The 23,445-nt window shown below is 42.6% G+C and overlaps 1 protein-coding gene across 6 annotated transcripts in view; it reads left to right on the forward strand.

Annotated features, from left to right (window-relative positions):
- SPEN (spen family transcriptional repressor) overlaps positions 1-23,445 on the forward strand; it is a 71,680-nt gene that overhangs the window by 14,602 nt on the left and 33,633 nt on the right. For 5 of the 6 annotated variants that reach the window (XM_035120376.2, XM_035120377.2, XM_035120379.2 and 2 more), the window contains exons 2-3: positions 3,060-3,380; positions 6,537-7,013. In XM_035120376.2, coding sequence (XP_034976267.2) covers positions 3,060-3,380; positions 6,537-7,013 — 798 coding nt within the window. Of the gene's footprint in view, positions 1-3,059; positions 3,381-4,568; positions 4,700-6,536; positions 7,014-23,445 lie in introns of those variants that run through there. The other variant, XM_035120380.2, reaches the window with a different exon arrangement.

A 23,445-nucleotide genomic window follows, 5' to 3' on the forward strand; every position in this document is an offset into this window, starting at 1 on the left:
GAGCCAGCATGCAGCAAATCCCCCCTCCCCCCTTGCTGTGTTTTTTATCTGTTTGCTTCTTGGAAAGGCTGAAGTCAGTAAAGAGAGATGGAGGAAGCGTTTTCACAAGGGCTCTTTTCAGCATGGTGAAGGTCATGATGGCTCCTGTTCTTTTTGTCTCTTGTTCCCAATGAAGGTTACCCTCACCAAAGCTTTTCTCTGCTGTTTCTCCTTCCTTGTTGTTGCTCTTGCAAATGCCACTGTGAAAAATGCTCTCCCTTTCCTCCATTGCCTGTCCTCCGGCAGCCCTTCAGAAAGCCTGTCTTCTCCTTGCCGTGCATTGTTCTGCTGCAGTAACTGATCCCGTGATGCAACATTGCAGATCTTTTCCCTCCCCTCCCCTCCCTTCTGGATCAGATAGCATGAAGCAATGCAGCTCCCCTCCCCGCGGGAACTGCCACCACAGGAGCAGTTTGGAGAGTAGCCAATGGGTGGGGCTGGGCTGGATCACTAGGCAGATTAATCTTCACGGTGGGTGACTAAAAGGTATGTGCAATTAAAAAGGAGCAGGCGATGCTAGGGCACAGAGCGATGAAAGCCTTCCTGCTTGCACAGCTGCTTTGTCTTGAGGGTTGTGTGTATGTTGGTGAGGATGTGTAACTTTTACTCTCTCCTCCTTGAAAAGCAGCTGCCACACTCATCCCAGTGGCTTGTTGCATGAGAAGACAAGCTGTGCCAAATAGTTAACACAGCTCTGAGATTTAGGTGTGGGTTAACAAATATTGTGCAATCTATGTTAGGGCTGTAGCAGTAATCTGGCAATAGTGTCTCCAGCTGTGCCTGGTTTTTAAAACTGTAGATGGAGAAATTTAACTGCATAGGTTTCCTTCCTCCCACAAATATTTTAAATTTGGCCTGTGCCTCTGATTATAGGAAAGTGCCTTAAACCAGCGCAGAACATTTCTCCATCTAGCCTAGTATTAGACTCTGTGACTGGCTGTGGCCCTTTGGGCTCTTGGATTCAGAGGCCTTTCCCGTCATCCGCTCCTGGAATCTCCAGGCATTGAGCCTGGGACTTTCTACATGCAAAGCATGTGTTCTGCTACGGAGCTGTGGTCCTTCCCCCCTCTCCTTTGATTGGCTGTGCTGATTTCTCCAATGCAGCCAGTGAGCTTCATGTAGCTAGCTGAGATTTCAAGGCTCGGAGTCCTACATCACCCCATCAGTTGTTTTTGAAAACACTTAGTCATCTGAACAGAACGTGCTCTACTACCCCTTGCACTGTATGGGGTTTCTACACCCCATGAGTCTTAGACCAGCTAGCATTGGAGAACTTGAAGCAAGTAATAACCCTCAAATCCTGTGATGGGCTTTTGCTTCTACTGAAGAGCAAGGGAGGAAGCCGCCCTGCAGGTTAGGCTCAATACATGTGCATTTGTTCGATTAGTGGCCCCCTTGCTCCCTGTGGCCTTTCCTGGCAATACTCAGCAGGTTTCCCTTCCTGTGGATCTTCTTTGTTGGTGGTGCCAGTTCTCACACATGGATGAATCTATGGATTTCGCTAGTGTCTATGAGCCTGGAAAGAGAAGGACACTGGGGAAAATGTGCTCCTGGCACGGCACATGGTTGTCAGTGGTGCCTGTGTCTTTTCTTTTGTTAAAGCAATCTGATATTGTTTTTGCCATGTGGCTAGTCCATGTAACTGTGTTTCTGGGTTTTTGACTTTTGTTCTTTCACTGCTTGGGCCTAAAACTTCTAATTCGGACTCTTGAAAATGGAGCCGGGTGTGTCAAAATTGGAAGCTGGGTTATTCTTTTCCTCAGCTATAATTAAAGGGCAATTAAAGATACATGAAGGTTGTCTGACAACCTTGGTAGTTCTTGTACTATCTCTAGTGAGATAGCACTGTTTTGTCATCTTTCTCCAGGTTAGTTTATTTTCTGCTTTAAAAAGGAGCATTTATAGAACATCTGTGGAACTATAATGCCTACAGAATAACTTATTTTGTTCAAAGGAGCTGGGAGTTCAGTTAAAGGGTCTTTACAGGTGGGTTTATTAAAACTGGATTATTTCAGAACTTCCATCTTGTCTATCCAGTTTGGGGACATTAAAAATATTGCCAGGGGTTGTATCAAATTAGTCATACTCAAAGCAGACATGCCTGTTGATTTCAGTAGGAATATCTTGTGTATTGGCTTCAAACCCACATTTGTAAATTAGTGGTCAAACAGATTCCCTGCTCACTGGGGTTGCAAAAAACACAGAAACTTCATTGGTTGACTAGTGTGTGCAAATTGTGGTCCTGATATCCAGGAATATGAAATGTTTTATTTGGTTGTTTCCTAGGAATTCCCAAATAATTCTTCCAAACCTGGATGAAGCTGCGATTTACAGCATTGTTCAGATAGTAAACCCATGGGCAGGACTTGGTTGTTAGTTCTATTTTTTAAAATTGTATAGCAGTGCCTTGCAAATAGTAAATATCATTACTAAACTGTGAGCAAGTTGGAAATACACACATTCAATAAATCCTTTCATCTGGTTACTTTTAAGGCTGGTTGAACTGAAGCATATAGGAGCTGTGACATACCTTTATGAAAAAGACTTTTTCTTTCAGTATAATGCATAATTTTATAAAATATTATTTAGGGGTATTCAAAGCTGAATATTGTATCACAGCTTTCTTTGTTTGTTTGTTTACTTATAAAGTGAGATGGGAAGGGTAGGAGCAGCTGAGTAAAAAAGCAGTTTGTTTGAAACTTTGTTTCTAACAGACTAAAGCCATGATGTGAAGCAGTGTTACTGGAATGAAAGTTCTATTGTGTGAGCCAATGATTGCGACATCATCCCTAACATCGACAGACACTAAATACACAATAAAATTATAAACAAATCTAACAAAAACCTTTGTTTACAAGGACAGATAAAATAGAGGGGAGTCACATATGGATTGCAAAATAAATATGCTTAGGATCACAGCCTCAGTGCTGGAAATTTCAGCCAACTAAAATGTGATTTGACAACGTATTCTGTCTGTGTGAACCTTTAATACATATTATTTTTCTTTCTTTCTCCCCTAGATATGGACGTGTTGAAAGTGTCAAAATTCTCCCCAAAAGGGGGTCAGAAGGTGGCGTGGCAGCCTTTGTGGATTTTGTGGACATCAAGAGTGCCCAGAAGGCACACAACTCTGTCAACAAAATGGGAGATAGAGACCTTCGGACGGATTATAATGAACCGGGAACCATTCCTAGTGCTGCTCGGGGATTGGATGATACAGTTTCCATAGCATCTCGTAGTAGAGAGGTTTCTGGGTTCAGAGGAGGTGGTGGTGGGCCCACGTATGGCCCACCACCATCGCTTCATGCACGGGAAGGACGCTATGAGCGGAGACTTGATGGGTAAGTTCCAAGGTTTCACTAGGCAGGTATTTTGTATTTGATGTGGTGAGAAACACAAACTCCTGTATAGGGCCCCCAGATGGATTTAAAATTTGGGGATTTATCTGCATTTCCTATTTTGGGTTTGGAAACGGAAGTGATTCCCGCCCCAGTGGCTGGTATCTTGTGGATCTGTAGAGGATATTTCCTGCAGCTGGTTGGATACTTGGTCCTAAGATGGAAGACTTCCGATGGTCATCCTCGATTATGGAGCTATTCTTCTAGAACTTCTAGAACAATCTCATTCTTGGATAACGTTAAGGCTTCACTCGGATGTATCCTTATTGTCAAATGGAGCTATTTCGTTACTGCAAGCCTCAAAACCCAGTATGGAGTATCTTCAGCATGTAGAACCTACAGAGTCTTGGAGAAGCTTCATGGCTAGTTTTTTTCAGGGTTTTTCTGGTGTGCATAGTTTATGTATAGAATTGGATTGATTCCAAAAAATTCTAGTAGGCTTTTTAAAAGTGATGCGTTCATCGTCTTGGATTCTACAAACAACCTCTAGCCATGGGAATACATTGTGGTATGGTGAAGACAGCAGAAGGCAGCTTTTGATGTTTCCACTTTTGGATCTACACCACTTCCATATATCTTGGGATTACTGTTCCTCATGGTATTGGCAAAAGTGAAGGAGATGGACACTGCTAAATCTTGGAAATTACAGGCCATCTGTTAAGGTGCTGGAATAATGGCTACTACCTCGAATTTGTGGGATGGTACACAGCCAAGATCCCAGTGGCCCAGGGGAGTGGATTACTATCTAGTCTTGTTAAGAGTGCATTTGTCACTGTACTGTTAAAAGGCACTTTAGCTTTAAAGACACTCTGTTGATAATCAGCTTGTGGATACATAAAGAGAAAATTGACTTTGTTGGATGGTTACAAAGATGGACAGAGGATGTCTGCTAGCCACCAATGAGGCATTCATCTATTCATATCTTGGTGTATTTTCTACCAACTGTTTGATTCAGACTTAGAGCTGGAGTCACTCTCTTTTGCTGGATATACCTAGACGTGCTTTGCTGCCTGAAGAATGAAGTCTGGGAGTTACAGAGTCCTCATGTCAATCTGGGACAACTGGCTTCCAGTGGATTTTTTTCCCTGTTTGTCACTAAGATTTTTTTCTTGCTCGCTCATCTAAAATATCATTTTGACACCCTTGCCCATTAAGAAGGTGGATTACCCCTATAAGAGGGGCCAAAATTGGGGAAGTTATGTTCACAATTCTCTCCCTAGATTTAATTGGGAATATAGGTCGTGTTTCCACACTTGGAAAAGGTTGGTATGTCCTGCCCTGTGTATATTAGCTCCTCTCCTAACCCAAGTCAATCCCTCTTTCCACTAACTCCAGTAGTAATTAGTACTAATAGATAATCAGCACTGCTGTAGTCATTAGATTTTTCAGCTCTGCTAGTTCTTTTGTCTGTCTTCTGTGTCCTTCTAATGGATAAGGAGCTCTTTTACTATACCAGTAACCCTCTAGGAGTATTGCTTCTGTTCCTTTATTATACCAGCTCTCACTGGCTTAATGTTCCTTAAGGTGCAGAGTGCTGCTTGTTTTTCTTCTTTTAAGGAGGAAGACACACAGACACACGTGCACACATTTGGAAACAGTTTGCTTCCTTATTTGCATGTAGCTGCAAATAATTGGAAATGTATATTGTGCATTTTGGAATTTTGCTTTGCATTTCTGTTAAGATAACTCTGAATTGCTCAAGAGGCAGGAATTCAGAGAAAGGAAAGCCTTTAAGATTCATCAAGCACCTTCATCTCGGGGATTAGTAGCCCTGTGCTTGAGATGCATGTGTAGGAAGAGAGAGAAATTTATAATCAAGGAAGATTTTAATCCACTCTTAATAAACAAAAGAAAAATACAAAAGAGTTCCCTGGCTTTTGAGAAGATCTGTCCTGGGACCCAGCAGAAGAGGAGGAACTGTGAGGGTGGAGGTGGGAGAGAATTGAGGGCCTAGAACTGAAGTAGCAGTGAATTGGTTTTCAAAGAAGACTGTTGGAACAAAGGGAGATGGCTTAAAATCCTTCTTCCTAAAATGGGGCTTTAAATTTTGCAACTAACTCAGGCTCTGGCTCATTACTAAATCCACAAACATTTCCTGTTGAATTACTATTTTTCTTGATTAGCCATGCCACTAAAGATGGGCCATCCTTTTACTTTTAATAAATTAGAGTACTAAACTACCGGTTTGGAAGCCTTCTGGGTCATTTTGCTTTCTGTTTTGAAATACTATCCTATGAAAATGCTCATCAGTCAACTGAGTCACAGGCACAGTGTTCTCATTAACTCTGAAGTACACAGTAGAGCAAACTGCTGATTATTTATGTGGAGTATAGAAACTGTGGCAATTAGCTTTATTCTTTAAATATTAATACCCCACTTTTCTTTGATTCAAAGCTGCTTACAAAAATGCCCACAGCTTTCCAGTAAATCAACAGAAATCTTGCTTTGGGGACTTGACGCCTTTTGTGGGCATTACTTTGTCTCCACATTGTCTGTGGCACTTAAAAGTACCTACCTCTTGGATAATTAATAGGATCAATGTATTGATTATTAGCTGTTTTGACATTATATCCAAGGAATCTTAGCAACTAAAATGCTAACAGTAACTTGCCTTTTCTGGACTCATGCTTTTCACAGGGGCTTTCATGGCCAGCCAAACATTTAGCAAAAGATCTTCAGCATACACATGCAATGAAAAATATGAATAGTTGTAATTATTTAGAATCTTAGAGCATTGCGCCCCTAGAAGAATTACGTATATTTTAAATTGGTGATTTAAAAAAAACAACCTGTGAAAATCATTCAGGGCCCAGAAGATCATTAGTTTGTTCTGTGATGCAGAACTCTGGTCATGAAAGCCCAGTTTAATCAGTGGAGCAGAATCAGTGCCAAGCTGTGCTGTACCTAGATGTAACTGAGGAGTTGTGTGGAAGAACCAAGCTCATTGGTTTTGCTTAATAGTCATTATAGTCATTTAGAGTCTTTTATTATTAATATTACTTGTGAAGATCGCCAATGCCACACTAAATGTTTGCATGATATTGGGACCTTCTCCTCCATCTCTGATTGACATAAATATTTTCCCCCTCCTAAATGCAGGGCTTCAGATAACAGGGAGCGTGCTTATGAACATAGTGCCTATGGACACCATGAACGGGGGACAGGAGGATTTGATCGGACAAGACATTATGATCAGGATTACTATAGAGATGCTCGAGAGCGGACTTTACAACACGGACTCTATTACAGTTCTCGGAGTCGCAGCCCGAGCCGTTTTGATGCTCATGACCCCCGTTACGAGCCTCGGGCCCGGGAGCAGTTTACTTTGCCCAGCGTGGTACACAGGGATATCTACAGGGATGATCTCACACGGGAGGTACGAGGCCGGAGGCCAGAGCGGAATTACCAGCACAGCAGGAGCCGGTCACCACATTCATCCCAGTCTAGGACCCAGTCTCCTCAGAGGCTTGCGAGCCAAGCGTCAAGGCCTACCAGATCCCCTAGTGGCAGCGGCTCTAGGAGCAGATCATCAAGCAGTGATTCAATCAGCAGCAGTAGCAGTACCAGCAGTGACAGGTATGTAAACGCCCCTGTCGTATTTATTACTGCCATGTTTCATCCTGGGCCCCGATATGAATTCCCAAGAATTACCCATGAGATATTGCAGTTTCCTTTTCTTATTGCTCTATTTCCCTGCCCCCTTGCCCCCAGAAGACCTGTACCTTCAACATTTGAGCCCCTGCTTTAAGAATGAAGTTGTTGACATTTATATGTACTACATTTCAAAGTGTGTCAACTTAAATGGTGCTTCATGGAACAAAGTTAATGTGATTGGTTTCATATGGCTTTCCCACTTCTATTTAGAATCCAGTGTCAATTATCAGTCATTGTCTGCCTTGCTTTCTCTTCTCCCACCCCCTGTCTGCATGTGTTTTTTACAGCATATTTTGTTTGTTTAAAGGAATAACCTTCTCTTAGTAATGATGCCTGAGAGATGAATGGAGTGTTGGTCAAAATAATGTTGTTCAAGCTCAGCAAGGACTTGATAGACAGATTTTATTATTTTGTTTTTATTTATCAATAAAGAGCTGTGGGAGAATGAGAGAAATATTGGAATAGAATGTGTATCATATGAAACTGGTTTTAAAGGACCGTATCTTCCTTCCCAGTCAAATTGCATGTGTGTACAGGTGACAGCCATTTTAGGCATGTCCAATTCATGCGCAATTGCTGATGTGTGGGTCCTTTTGGACATGGTAGAAGGCAGAATGGGGGTGGAACGGGACAGGGTGGGACACACTTGTATGCATCGACACACTTGCTTGTCCTAGGGAAGCCATAATTTGCCTAAGTGTTTTATGTGAACTATGTCCAAATGTTCAATACAGGTACTTGGTAAAAGTGCTATAGATGCTTGTAAATAATTGCAGAAAATTAATTTTCAGAGCTACCAATCAGCAAAGGACTTTGCAAAAGAAGGGTCCAGCATTGCAATGTTATCCTCTATTGATGTCTATAAAAATCTCACAAACTGAAATGTGTTTTCAGTGTTTCATCAAACTAAATTTTGTCTTTCTTATTCTAGTGAGTGCTTGACCACTAGTACAAGGTTTTTGCAAACTTGACTCCGGCATACTTGCCTGAAATACTGATTGGTGTTGTTGAATACATTATTTCCAGCGTTAGATATATAAGCTATTTGCCAATTGGCACCTTAAATCTAGGTTACAATCACCTTTTTTGGCAATGAAATTATTATTATTAATTTCATTTGTATGCTGCTTTGTATTTCACAGAAAAAATCTCAAAGCAGTTTAAAGGTAAAGGGACCCCTGACCATTAGGTCCAGTCGTGACCAACTCTGGGGTTGCGTTATTGGCCAAGGGAGCTGGCGTACATCTTCCAGGTCATGTGGCCAGCATGACAAAGCCGCTTCTGGCAAACCAAAGCAGCACACGGAAACGCTGTTAACCTTACCGCTGTAGCGGTACCCATTTATCTACTTGCACTTTGACATGCTTTTGAACTGCTAGGTTGGCAGGAGCTGGGACCGAGCAACGGGAGCTCACCCCATCGCGGAGATTCAAACCACCGACCTTCTGATCGGCAAGCCCTAGGCTCTGTGGTTTAACCCACAGCGCCACCCACGTTTAAAAAAAAAGCAGTTTACAATACATTAAAACAGAAAACAAAACAATCCAGAATAAAAAAATGCAAGTTTCAAGGGAAATATCCCCTATATTTATTTACCTGCTTAATTTATATAGCTGCCCCAAAGCAGAAGTACTCTAGGAGGCCAGTGTGGTGTACTGACTGGGACCTGGAGTGTCTGACTGGGACCTGGGAGATCAGGGTTCAAATCCTCATTCAATCATGAAGCTCACTGGGTGATCGTGGGCCACTCACAGCCTCTTAACCCCTACAGTGACCCTGTGAGGTAGATTAACTGAGGAGGAGGATGAACTCCTACTCCTTGGAGAAAAAGGTGGGATATAAATGCAGTACATGAGCTCTTCGGCTTACCTTCTTAAGAAAGCTGGAGGGGCCAGTCAGATGGAGATGTCAGAGGCCAACCTGGCATCTAGAGATTTCCACGTGGTTGCAATTGGACCCGTAGCAGTTGCAGAACTTGCCTAGTGCCTGGGGAATTTCAAACAGTGATTTTTTCACATTGGGCTTCTGAAGCTCACATACTTGTGGTGAAGCCCAGCTTTCAAGTAACGTTACTGTGGAGACCACAGAGCTTCTTTTTATATAGAATGTGTTTCGAGAATTCCACTTGAATTAATTCTTGTGTTTTCTAATGTAGTTGCTGTGATTAATGGACTATGACTCTTTGGTTAAACCAGATGAACTTTAGAAAGAATTCGTCTTCTATGGTGAAACTTGCCCTTGTCATGGATTTTTAAAATTTATTACTTGCATGTATACTGAAACATGAAGATGAATATTACTGTAGTGAAAGGTGCTAGAAAAACCACCATGACTTAACATTCAGGCTTCCTGAAACTTGGCTGGAGAGATTGGTTGCTGTCTCTCGCTTACCAGCCTCCTCTCCTGGAGTGAAAGTAGACATTGGCAAACTTTATTGCATTACATAATACTGGCCATTCCCTCCTGTGGCACCCCCTCCTTTCTTTCCTGCTCAGGAATTTGCCAACTAAGGATGAATCACTTGCTTAAAATGGTACTTAGTGGAGTGTGGGTGGGTTAGGTGCTTCCTGTTCATGGGTACAATTGGGGAAAACTGCTTCAGAGCTTAGGTTCAACAAAGGCCATTTTCCATGTGCTTTAGCTCGTGGAGAAGCAGTTTGAGTGGAGAACTTCAGCAGGAACGGTATGATGACCACCATAAATGTGTGTGTGAGTGGGTGAGAGAGAGAGAGAGAGATTAGCCTTGTATAAAAGATCTGAATTGTTTCTATTGCCTGTTATGCCCATGCTAATGGTGCAAACATTCAGGAACATAACTAGTTTCTTTCTTCCTTTCTTAATTTAATATTGGATGTCCCTGCCCCCACCCCTCCATGCATACACACAGTTCTTCAAGAGAAAGAGCCCTGTTCATTTTTACATATTACATTGTTATGATATTTGTATGTATTTCTTTAGGCCAAAGAACTTTCTTAAGCCAGAAGTTGAATGACTAAACCAGGCATCCCCAAACTGCGGCCCTCCAGATGTTTTGGCCTACAACTCCCATGATCCCTAGCTAACAGGACCAGTGGTCGGGGAAGAAGGGAATTGTAGTCCAAAACATCTGGAGGGCTGAAGTTTGGGGATGCCTGGACTAAACTCCTGTTAGCTAGCTTCAGTTGCAGGGTTGTAAACTGCGGGTTGTGTTAGCTTCTTTCTAGAGTAGTAATTTCAAAAGCTGCCCTGTCAGATATGCCTTTCTCTTGCTCTTTAAGGCTCTCCTTAGCTCTAGTTCAGTCTCTTCCAGAGGTGTTAACATTCCTTGCCTTAAGCTGTCCCCTACTGTTCAGTGTGGAGTGTAGATATCAGGCATGTTCATTTGTGTGTCTGTGTTTAGGGTTTCTTTTCAAGGCTGCTTGCTAGGATGTTCCATTCCTGTGCGAAGATCTCATCTTAAAATATTTCAGGACGACAGGACCCAAGACCATTGTTCATTCAGATGTTTTGCATTCAAAAGCAGTTCTTGATTAATTCTGTCTTGAGGCTTTGTTTTCATTTGTACAGGTCTAAGTCAAGGTGCATTTGCAAATCAGCCATGTTTGCAGGGAGTTTATTTGATTTCTCTCTCACCCTTTAACAAGCTCCCCGTGTAGCGTAGCAAAAAAATATAATTACAGTGAAACAAATTAAAAGAAAAACACTGGAATTCCACCTTCCTCCATTCAGATAAGGTGGCCGGAAAAATGTGGGCAAACCAGGCCTCAGGTCTCCACAGCTGATAAGCGAGGAGCAGCCTTGTATGCTGTGGGAGCTGCTGTGTCCAAATAGTGTCGACTGTGCAAGGACCTCCTTGTTTGTGTTCCCAGAACCAGTCTGAACTGGAATCATCCAGTCGGATTTGGCTGTGTGCCACCTCCCAAGAGGCTGTGTTAGATGTAGGTCCTGCCTGCCTGGTGTTTTGTTTGTACAAAGCAGAAGGTTGTGGGAGAGAGCTGAGAGAACAAGCAACTCTTCAGCCACTGTGACAGACAGGGACCTCTGGCCATCCCTAGAAGGGAAGGGCTGATACCTGGATTTGAAGGGGTGACTGCTTTAACCTGGGATGTGTACTCTCCAGGCACACAGCAGTGCAGAAAACCTTTAATTAGGCACACGCTAAAGAGCCAGCATCTTTTGAAGTGCTGACTGTTGCACCTTCTATGCTTTATTCATCTTTTGTGTTCAGTTATTATGAGGGCTCTCTTTTTATTAGCCCCTGCTGACTTTTCTGCAGCAAAGGGCTGAAGATTTATTTCCTTTTTTCTCCCAGTTTTGAATTTTGCTGTTGAAAATAATGAGCTTGGGCAAAACAACTCCCAACCAGAACTAGGAGGCCTAACTTTAGAACTTGTTTATGTGATCCCCACTCCAAATATTATTTGGAGTGGAGAGTTAAATTTTTGCATGACTGACCTGTTTATATTGTCAGGTCTCCACCCCTTACCCACTGTTGTCTACTTTCTCTTTTTTAGGTTTGGCTGAACACATCTATTTATTTGTTTTATTTATCCTATTTTTGCCCCACCTTTCCTCAATGAAGCTCAAGTTTGCACACATAATTCTAACCATTTTATCCTAACAGCAACCTTGTGAAGGGGGAGTGACTGGCCCAAGGTTGCCCAGTGAGCTTTGTGGGTGATGGGGGAATAGTATGACACTCAACTCCTGATACTTTTGAGTTAATTAATGCAAGAAAACTGATTAATTTGATCATTGTGTAGTTTGTGTATTGTATACCACAAATAGAATTTCTATAAAATTGTTATTGTTTTTGTTGTTAGCAGAAGAGTTGCAAAGTGGTGGTGATGGTGTTGATAGCATTGAATTAGAAAGGGAGATACAATTCTTGTTTTCCAATATCTCTTCTGTTCTGTGATGGTAGAGTTTCTACTTAGGAAGTTAGAAACATTACAAGAATTCTTGTAATGTATCCTTACTCTTATGAAGCAAATAGAGTTGAATGGGAATACTGAACTGTCAGAAGGCTGGCAAAATCTGTAGCATCTAATTCTCTGGGTTGGGATACTGACTCACATGCAAGTCTGATACCCAGGAGCTGGCAATACTGTTGTCTTATTTTTGTGAAGCATTGGCAGATGTGATGACACTTAAAGGCACAGAAAATTAGTTTGACATTGGAGTGAGTCCCTGCGCCGGTTTACCACAGCGTGGGGGGACTTGCTGAACGGGCGGCTCGGTTCACAGGCAGCTCGTGGGCCAGATAAATGGCCTCCATGTGCCGTATCCGGTCCATGGGCCAGAGGTTGCCAATGCCTGTACTAGAGAGCCAGATAAATTGCATTTCTGCCAGCAAAGGTTGAATGTGTTATGACCACTTCTCTATAGTCTTGCTAGGCACGTGTACCAGGAGACAGGGGTGGCACTCTGGTTTAAACCACTGAGCCTCTTGATCTTGCTGATCATAAGGTCAGCAGTTTGAATGTGCATGATAGGGTGAACTCCTCTCTCTTTGTCTCAGCTTCTGCCAACCTAGCAGTTCGAAAGTATACCAGCATGAGTAGATAAATAGGTACTGCTGCGACGAGAAGGTAAATGGCATTTCTGTGTGCTCTGCCTTCCTTCATGGTGTTCTGTTGCACCAGAAGCTGTCTAGTCATGCTGGCCACATGACCTAGAAAAGCTATCTGTGGACAAAAACCGGCTGCTTCACCCTGAAAGCGGAGATGAGCGCCACCCCATAGTTGAATTCGACTGGACTTAACTGTCCAGGGGTCCTTTACCTTACCTACCTTTACAGCATTTTCTCAAGTTCTAATTGAGATTAATCCAAATGGTAGTTTATTCCAAATTTGTTCCCAGAGTTGTTTCTCTAATTTTTCTCCAAAGTCTTCCCCTGTTTTAGTCTTAATGAAGTGAGACGAATTGTGTGAGGATTTTATATAGTTGGGAGATGACCTTTCTCAGTGGATGAGTTGGTTGAGTAGTTGCTCTAAACTGTTTAAGCTGCATAATGCTTGGGTCTTTATATTTGATTGATTTAGAAAATGTATAATTTGGTGTACCTCTAACCAGCCACATGATCTGTCTCCCATTTAAAAATAATAATTCTGGAGCTGTAAGGAGCTTTTGATTAGTGTAGAAATCTCTGAATTTATATATGTTTCCCACCTAGGAAATCAGCCTGATTTGGCTACTGTGTGAAATGAAGTGTGTTGAGTTATTGGGACTAAAGGGGGAATCAAAAGGTAGAAGTTCAGCCTCCCATTACTTCCATATGGTAAAATCTGATTTTAGAAAGTGGTTAATAGCAGATTTGACCAAGGTAAAAAGCAGGAGAGACAGTGGGCAGCTCTGCTTTGTGCCCTGACCAATGGGAAATGTTGTAGAGAGTTCCCCATTCACCATTCATCAACCCAGAATGGACTAATACCAAAGGAACATCGAATTGTAAAGATACCCTCTTCTTTGGCGATCACTCTTACCCAAGTAAGAGTGTCTTCCATAAACACGGTTTTAACAATGGGTCCGTAAGTGAGTGTGGAGGCAAATTCTGGATCCACCCCTCCTTCCACAGTGGGGACATTGGTTTCCAGGTGGGAGTTGATCAATTGTCTTTTACAACCGCTAGGTGGTGACCCCACTGGGTGCGGTAATCCAGTCAGGGGAAAAGGGAGGCAGGACTATGTTTAGGGCACCTTTTCTAGCCCCTCCCCCTTCTCAGGGTGAGCAGAGTGGATCCTAAAAAGGGCTGCTCAATCATGGATACAGCTGCCGATCGCCATGGGACTTTTGGGGTTTGGGTTGGGTTTTTGGAAGACACCTGTGCGTGAATTTGTTTTATGTGTGTAGATCAGTGCATGCTGACCAACGCACAGTCTTCACAGTAGGGCTCTGTTCCGATGGCATGAAGTAGTCACGACAAACCAGTAGATTGCTATCTGCTGCAGCCTTCATCCGCCTTCATAGCCGTTGTAACATACCGCTTGTTATCCCCCTGTACTGCCGTTGAGGACTTCTTGGATCATTCTTTGTCTAGCTCCTTCCCTTTGACCTTACTGCCTTGGGTGACCCTGCTGGGAGTACGAGATTCCTGAGGGCTTCGCTCACAAGGGTCATAGGAACATGCAAGCCCACTCATCATGGCAAGTTGATGATCCAGCGAGTAGGTGTAAAGATATATTGCCAGTTTAAACCATTAAATGCCTTTGCTGCACCCAGCATCAAGAAAACAGTAGGTTCTGGATGTGATTAACTCTAAAAAATTGTATTTAATCCATCTAATAGAGAAGGCGTTAAGAATCTGACTTGGCGATGGTGGACATAGTTGGGTGAAATTTTTGAAAGTCCACTAACCATTTTGCCTGTAAATAATTTAGCATCCACATTAATCAATGAAATAGGTCTATCTATGTAATTAAACTTGTTAAAGTTCTTTCTGTGGTTTGGGTATAACTGTGATAAACGAGATATGCCAAGTTTCAGGAATTTGGCTTCTATTCTGTATGTCAAGAAACAATTTGTGAGATTTTTCTGGGTTTTTTTTTAAATAAAAAAGCTAATGAATCCCTCAGGACTGGGTGCTTTGTGGAGCTTCATATTTTTATTCTGTTTTGGATTTCTGCTAAGAGTCTTAATAAATTTGGGATTTATTTTTTTCTTCTAGGAATTTTGTAAAGATTTGGGAGTCCAATGGTTCAGATTTATAGAGTTTTGTATAAAATTTTTTAACCCCCCAGAATTTATTTTTGTCTATAGATTCCCCCCCCCCCCCAACTTTTGGCATTTTAAGAGAGTGCATCACTTCTTTTGCTGTGTGTGACATGTTCTTAGAGGTGTTGTGCGTTTCCGAGGGAGCCAATCAATCCACCTGAATGTCATGGAGCATTATGTAGCATATTCTCCAAGGCATGATGACATGTGGGAGGAGTACAGTGACCTAAGGAACAAGAAGTCATTATGCAGTAAAAATAGGCAAATCGTTTGTCATATACAGATTTACACCTGTATAGAAACATACAAATTTGGCACTAAGCTTTCTGTAACCTTATGAAACTGGAACATAGAAATATTTTGGCAACTGAGCCAGTAAACATTTTCAGTGGATGCTCCCGGGAAACATGCTGGCTTCTCGGAGACTCAATTTTACACTATGTTATCATTTCTAAATAGTGTCTTACAGCTTTTAAAACAATGAATTTGTGCATATAAAGCTCCCACATTCCTTAGTCTGGTCCATTTTCATTTACTGCCCACACATTATGCTTCTGGAATTTTTTCAGGTCCTGGTGATAACAACTTTAGCTAATAAATACTTTTCTCAATAATTGACCATGTGTATGTAGATGTGTAGGGATGCAGGTGGCGCTGTGGGTTAAACCACAGAGCCTAGGGCTTGCTGATCAGAAGGTCGGCAGTTTGAATCCCTGCGACGGGGTGAGCTCCCGTTGCTCGGTCCCAGCTCCTGCCCACCTAGCAGTTTGAAAGCACGTTAAAGTGCAAGAAGATAAATAGGTAACGCTCCAAGCGGGAAAGGTAAACAGCATTTCCGTGCGCTGCTCTGGTTTGCCAGAAGTGGCTTTGTCATGCTGGCCACACGACCTGGAAGCTGTACGCCGGCTCCCTCGGCCAATAACACGAGATGAGCGCCGCAACCCCAGAGTTGGTCACGACTGGACCTAATGGTCAGGGGTCACTTTACCTTTATGTAGATGTGTATGTGTATGTAGATATTTGCAGCTGATGCTGGTATGTATGTTTACAAGAATGTGTGTATAAATGTTTTTGTTTCTTGTCAATGTCTAGAAGAGTGCTGCAAAATGCTGAAAACAATTACAAAAATATGGTACAGGTTTGGAGTAAGTCACTGGTTGAACTTTGGCACCAGTTTGGAGTAAATCAAGACTGTGTTGGATTCTGGGTGGTGTTTACTAGGGGCCCTAGTTATATACATCACTTACTGTACTTTGGGGGGGGGCACGCGCTGCAAAGTGTAGGGTTTACCCTACAAAATGCTGCAAAGCAGCTGCAAAACGTTGATAGTGGTTTGGAGTAAATTGATCCGTGTTGGTTTCTTGGGTGATACCTATGACCCCCGGTTTGAGTAATTACTCATTTTTGGGGGTGCTGCAAAACATGGGGTTTTGCGCTGCAAAACAATTGCAACCGCTTGGCACCAGTTTGGAGTAAATAGGAGAATGATGTATTTTGAATGGTGTTAATGACAAGCCCTGGGTTGATGTATCACTTACCATGCTTTGAGCATGCTTCAAAAAGATTGCAAAATTTTGGTGCTGGTTTGGAGGGGATCCCAGATTTCAGGATTCATAATTAATGGAGCTGTTGGTACGAACACTGTACTGTTTGGTTTTGGGCAATATAACCCAGTCCCGTAGCCTAGCATGGCATTGACAGACACTAAATAAATACATTGTGTGACAGTCCGACTCTTATGAGTATCATTTCTTGCTGGGTCTTTTGCTGCTGTTTTTGCAACAGCAGATGTAGGTGGCAATCTTTTGTGCTTTCCCCCAACCTTGTTCAAGGACAACTCTGATCAAAATGGTAATGTCTGACATTTGCTGGAGGATGCTGTTCTCTGCATGGATGCTTGCTACTTGCATTTAGAAATTATATTTGTGCATAAGGAGCCCATGAGTGTATATATTGGAAAAAACACTTCTGCAGCTTGGTTGTGCCACTTCACTGCTGTTGCTTCTTATCACCAGAACACCTGAACCTGGGTTTTATAAATAGCTGCTCACATGATTCCCATGAGTAAATGTTGTCTTCAGGTGATCAGGTTGAAAAGTTTTCTGTAAACTTGTAGGGAGTCTGGCTAGTAACTTCTAAGGACATACTGTCTGAACCTGCTCATTTTTCACACCAGGTTTTCAAAAACAGGCCTTAGGGTTGGGAATGTTTCTTTTCTGCTGGCTGAAGAAGGACAATTCTCAGAAGTTCTTGGAAAGTTTGACCATAACCTTGGGTTGCTTTGGTTACTCACGTTCCCAGTTGGGGAATTAGACTGTGGATGAACTCAGTTGCAGATATTTGTGTGAATTTAGCACTACTTGTCATAAATAGAAAGGATGTTGCCAAGAGATCCGAATTTCAAGCTTTCATGGCTAATTAGCAGTGGAGCATTATGTTTTGCATGTTCACAATTCTAGATTTAATACCTGACATCTCTACCAAAAGGATTCGGGGAATGGGAAATCTCTGTCTGAAATCTTGGGAGAGCTGATATCATATTCAGTTGAAAGCTTATTGGGCAGCTGAACTGGAAAGATTCTTGGAGAGCTAGTGCTAGTCAGAGTAAGCCATACTTGCCGAGTGTTCTAAACTGCAGGCCCAAAAGAGAGCCTGAGTGAGTGGTTTGATGCAGGGATACCAAACAAGGATGTCAAAAATGCCAGAATGGCCAGGTCTAGTGCTTTATTAAAGAAAGGTGTAAACTTACAATGCACCTGGGACTGGACACAACAACATTGAGAGGTTACTGTAATTTGTCCACAAAGTGCTAATATGTATAATGTAAGCATTATTTATACAAACGAAGGCATAAGTAAATTTGACCAGAATCTCCCATCAATCCACCTGACCTTTGAGGGCATAGATGGCAAATAAAGGTAAAGGTAAAGGGACCCCTGACCATTAGGTCCAGTCGTGACCGACTCTGGGGTTGCGCGCTCATCTCGCATTATTGGCCGAGGGAGCCGGCGTATAGCTTCCAGGTCATGTGGCCAGCATGGCAAAGCCGCTTCTGGCAAACCTGAGCAGCACATGGAAACGCCGTTTACCTTCCCGCTGTAGCGGTTCCTATTTATCTACTTGCATTTTGACGTGCTTTCGAACTGCTAGGTTGGCAGGAGCTGGGACCGAGCAACGGGAGCTCACCCCGTCACAGGGATTCGAACCGCCGACCTTCTGATCAGCAAGCCCTAGGCTCTGTGGTTTAACCACAGCGCCACCTGGGTCCTGATTAGAATATACTGGACCCCATTAAAGGTAAAGGGACCCAAGGCTTAAAGATAGATCCTGTCTCTGGGCCAAGAGCCGAGCATCCCAGGGCCCACATATAAGCATAGCATCAAAGCAAGCAAATATGAACATATACCAGCTCATTCTTGCAACAACGACCAATCAAAGTAATTGTAATCTTAACTATCCAGATGGTGTTTGCAGAGCTCCCAGAACATCTCACCTTTGGTTTAACACATCTAGATGAACCAGTGGGCTGACAAAGAAGGCCTGTAAGGTTCCTCCTCCATTAGAGATGGCAGGCCCAGGTTGAATCACAGTGGCTTGCTGAGCCCCGCAGTTAGTGCATGGCAGAGGTGAGAGATGAGCATGAGATTTCCAGCTTAAAACATGCTCACAGCTACTATAACACTTCAAATCATGTATAAACATAAAGTGACTCAGAAAACACACATATATCCTTTGTTTTAAAGACTTTTTTTTAAAAGAGCGGGACAGGTTTTTTAAAAATTTGTCTCTACATTTTAGCACAAACTGCTAAAACCCCTGCCAATCCACTCCAGATATCTATCATATGTAATTCCCATCCCCCTTGGCTTGGTGTTGCACCTTATGTAAATCAATACTACTAGAGTTTTTGAAATAATAATAGTCCTAAGGAAGACCTGGTATCTGGGTATTGGAAGCATTTTGAATATCTGTTTTAAGGCCATTCTGTACAAGAATACTAGGTGGAATAACACACTTAAATGTATCTCACTACCCATTTCAAAACAAGGCATGTGTAGCGTGTGTTCCAAATTCTGCTTATTAGACACAAGTCCAAAATTTGGAGGTCATTAACATGCGTAACCAGTCTTTTACTGCCGCCTTCTAATCAGTATGTAAATCAAGAAACCGGTGTGTTGTGCTCACCTGACTAAGAATCTCTGGACTCTGCCTGAGCACTGGCCTATTTTTAGCTAGGGGGGAATTACAGTAGTTGTTTATTGACACAGTCATATGACAGTATTAACTAGTAGGACATGACACATGGCCACCAGCTGATTCCTCCGTCTTATGTGGGTCAGAGTTGTGAGAACAAAGTTGATGAAAGGATATGTTGGATCTTCAGTCCATATTCTCTTGTATGCTGCTTGCTTGTTTCCTGAATTTACATTTCACTCTGTTTCAAAGACTTGATGGCTGATAACGCTTCCTTATTCTTTTCTCCAGTATCCCTCTGAGGTAGGTCACTAGTTTTTCCCATTCTACAGGTAGAGAAACTCAGGTTGAGTAGCTTGCCAAGGAAATAAGTGAATTCTCAAGGCTGATCCTGATCTTGTTTCAAGTCCCACATGCTTCATTTCACTCTACTATGTTGTCTCCTATAGAAGTATGGAGGCTTTGGGAGAAGGATGGGACTTGTGTGTAGGAATTCGTTGTAATTACATCTGCTTATGTGCCTCTGAAAACAAGGGTTGATTATTGGATCACTTGAGATTGGCTCTTTTACAATGTGTGGGCTAATCAGATTAGACTTCATTAGAAAGGCACATAAATAAAATTCTTCTGAGGTCATTGGTCCTCCCCCTGGCAGTAAGTGTATATGAAGATCGAAACAGAGTCCAATAACCTGTTTGGGGTTTGGAAGGGTTTGAATTTCTGGAGTTTAAGGGATTACGGGGAAATTTTGCTGTCTCTCCTGATGAACACTGAATTGAAAATGATACACCGAGTTTAGAGCTATGTTTGTGCTCTATGCCAGAAAGAAATATTAAGTTCTGTCTTAAAGAAATGTGTAAAATAAATTCTGCATATTATGTAGATTTGCATTCATGCCTATGATCCTTCTGTAGATTACTTGGCAGTAGCTCAGTTTATCTTTTGATTTCTAGTTACGGCTTTTTGGTTACGTCCAAGGATAAGATTGATAAGGGACAGGTGCCCTGGAAAAGACTGTGAAGGGAGGGTATGGAGCATGGAAACTTCTCTCTCCTCTCTTGTACACTGTCAGCCACCTAGAGATGTAAAATTTCCGGAAATTTTGAAACTCAAAAAAACCCGGGTTTTTTTGGGGGGGAAACAGAATTTTTTGAATTGAAAAAAAAATGCTACATTAGCACTTCTTTTTTCTTTTCCAGATTGAAAGTCATTCTGTTACTTAGAAACATAAAATATAACTATGGATAATTTTAATGGGCATAAAATTATCACAACTAGCATATTAAAAATATAGTGTATCCAAACAGGAACTGAAATTTAACTTTTCATTCATCACTGTTTGCTATGCAACATGCTTACTCCACCTCCCATGTTTTGCCCATGAGACCGTATGTATTTCCTCACACTGATGTGTGTGATCTGTTAACCACTTTAGCTACTACTACAGTGGTACCTCGACTTACGAATGCTTCGACTTCCGAAGGTTTCGACTTCCAAAGTCGGCAAACCCGGAAGTATTTTCGCTGCGCGCGCGTTCTATCTCTGTACAAAGCGCAAAATGGACACTTTGACTTACGAAGGATTCGACTTACGAAGAGTGCCGCGGAATGGATCGCCTTCGTAAGTCGAGGTACCACTGTATATGCTTAAATTAGTTTATTTCACTTTTTAAAGAGTGTTTTACAGGATTAAAATTTTTCCAATTTTTTGGAAAAAACAAAAAAGGCTTCAGGAAAAAACCTGGTCGTTGTCCCCCCCCCCCAATTTTCCCGGGTTTTTTCTGGGCCTTCACATCTCTACAGCCACCCCCCACCCAGGCCTCAATTTGAGCCTTCCACAGAACATAGAATATTCTCTCAGTTCCTCTCTGCAACTCAAGCCTAATAGTTTGCTTTACTTGAACATGAAAAGTGAGAGGCTTAGGAGGGATATCCCATCCTGTATGTCAGCTTGGAGAAAACACACTGCTTGGTTTGTGTACCACTTTCAGTTCCACCCCCCTGAAATCAAGCAGTAAATAAAATTTATGGAATGAACGAAAGAACGTATTTAACCTCATACTGAATGTTTGGCACCTTGTATGGACCCCAGGGTGTTGTGGAAAGGTTGACTGCACAAATGTGTGTGTGTGTGGGTGTGTGGGTGTCTACAGATTGTTTCTCCCCCCCCAATCTCGAACAAGCTCTGTGGTGTGGTTGGTCTTGACTTCGGAGGACCGTTCCATTCCATGCTTCCCTCTGTGTCCCCTCCCATTTAGTTAACTGATCAGCTATTAACCTGCTGTTATAAAGTGTGGTATTACGGTAAAACTGTGTATTGTGGAGTGCTTTCTTCTGCAGCTCAGTTTGCAGTTTTTAAAAGTGTTCTCTTGCCTGCAAGCACAGTTGCTTTTAATGTGTCATGTGTTTAAGTGAGTGTTTTATTCTCAGTTCTGTCTTATTTTTACATCTGAACTTCCTAGAGAGCATCTTCGCACTTTCCTTTTCAACAGTAATAGATCAGCACTAATAGAAAATTAGGTCACCTCAGGTACCTGTGCTCTTGGCATGTTTACTAAGCTATTAGGTTCAGAGGCTGTTTGAGTCAATTGACTTGTACTCAAAGGGTAATGCTTTAGTTTTGCAGATGTTGCTAAACAGAGGTGTATGACCAAGGAGCTAAAGCTAACTTAACTCTTCAGCAGCTTTAACTCTGTTTTGTGTGTGTCACCTAGCCTGAAAAAGTGCAGTCCATGGCACAACATATGGCAGGTTCTATCAGCTCAAGATTTGGAAGCAGCAAATCATTAGCCTTACTTCACATACTCCTGAGAGTGAGAAAAGAATATTGGAGGATAAATCCCAAATTCCCAGGACACTTGCTGGTGTTAGTTGTTTGTGGACCAGGCCAGGGGAAGCCTGGGGAGGCGTGTTGCAGGGGGCATGCAGAGTTGAGGGAGAGATCAGTTTTAAGTTTTAAAAAGTTACCCTTGGTTGGTTGCCTGGAGGCCTGGAATAAATAGTCCCTTATCATAGAATCATAGAATTGTAGAGTTGGAAGGGACCCTGAGGGTCATCTAGTCCAACCCCCTGCAATGCAGGAATCTAAATGAAAGCATCCATGACAGATGGGCTCCTTGCTCTTCATTCAGCATGGCAGTTATGGACTTTCTTTTTCCTCCACCCCAGAGGTGGCTGGCATGGTGAATTCCCCATCTTGTTGGACTCCAGCTCCCATCAGCCCTGGCCATTTGTCCTGCTGGCTGGGGCTGATGGGAGTTGTAGTCTGACAGCCTCTGGAGGGCGCCAGGTTGGCTCCTCCTGTTCAAACCCCTTTGCCCAGTTCTTTATTCCTGGAAATAACATGCTGATTTAGAACTTCAGCATCACTTGGTAGATTAGCAGGTCCCTGATGAGCTATTTTTCTGCATGCAGGGAATGGTCAAAAGCGCCTCCTCCCCACAATGGCTGCCATCTGAAATGGTACAGGGCATTGTGACACACCTCTGCCAGTGTCCTCTTCTCTGATGCAGATCCCCAGATCTGAAGTGCTACTTTAGGCAAACCTAATTTGGATAGATATTTTTTTGGGGGGGGGGTTGTGATTGACCTGTAGGAGGGTCTGCAAACAGAGATATGGGGCACATATGCTGTTATTTCTAACAGCAGTCTTCTGAGGTAGGTTATTTACAGCAATTACTAGCCCAAGGCCACGAAGTCAGGGTCATGTTTGAATGGAACTGAAGACCAAGGTTTAACATAAATACATTGGACACCTGCCAGCTACACCACACTGGTCTTCAATTAGCCCATGAGACAAGCCTCCCCATCCCATGCCATATCCCATAATGCTTTTGTAAGTCCCCTTAGTTTGAAAGCAGTTTCCCCTGTGGAGTTGATGGACTGAGAGAACCAAATGCTGAAACTAAGCAAGTATAGTTTTTCTTTTTTCTTTTAAAAAGGGGCATGTTACCATGAAAGACATGGGGTTACAGACCTTTGAGAAACCATAGTCCAAAGCCCCAGTGGGATGGAAGAGCAGTTGCATGGTTCTTTGTATCATTTGGGTCAGAGGGGTGGACTGGGTATAAATCCGTTTTTTTAATTAAGTAATGATACTTTCCCATGCAAGGAAAGAACCTGCATTTGGCAGTGCCCATCTTCTTCGTTACTGTGGTATGTAATCCTCAAGTTCTTCTGGAAATGACTCTTGACTTGCACACCAGAGTGGACATATTGGTGGGGTGAGACATCTCAGGGGGGAAAACAGTGGAAAACAGTAATGTGATAAGTGAATGTAAGGTTACTTTGCCTGTAATCACCAGCTCACAGCACTTAGAATCATATAATCATTTATTAGAAAGCACCCCGAGGAGCCCCTAGATCATACCCCTGCCATGCAGGAATCTCAACTAAAGCATCCATGACAGATCCATTCGACCTCCAGTGGAGGAGTGTCCACCATCTTCCAGTGGAGGCCATTTCACTGT

This window comes from Zootoca vivipara, chromosome 6, assembly GCF_963506605.1.
Source record: "Zootoca vivipara chromosome 6, rZooViv1.1, whole genome shotgun sequence".
NCBI classification, from domain to species: Eukaryota; Metazoa; Chordata; class Lepidosauria; order Squamata; family Lacertidae; genus Zootoca; species Zootoca vivipara.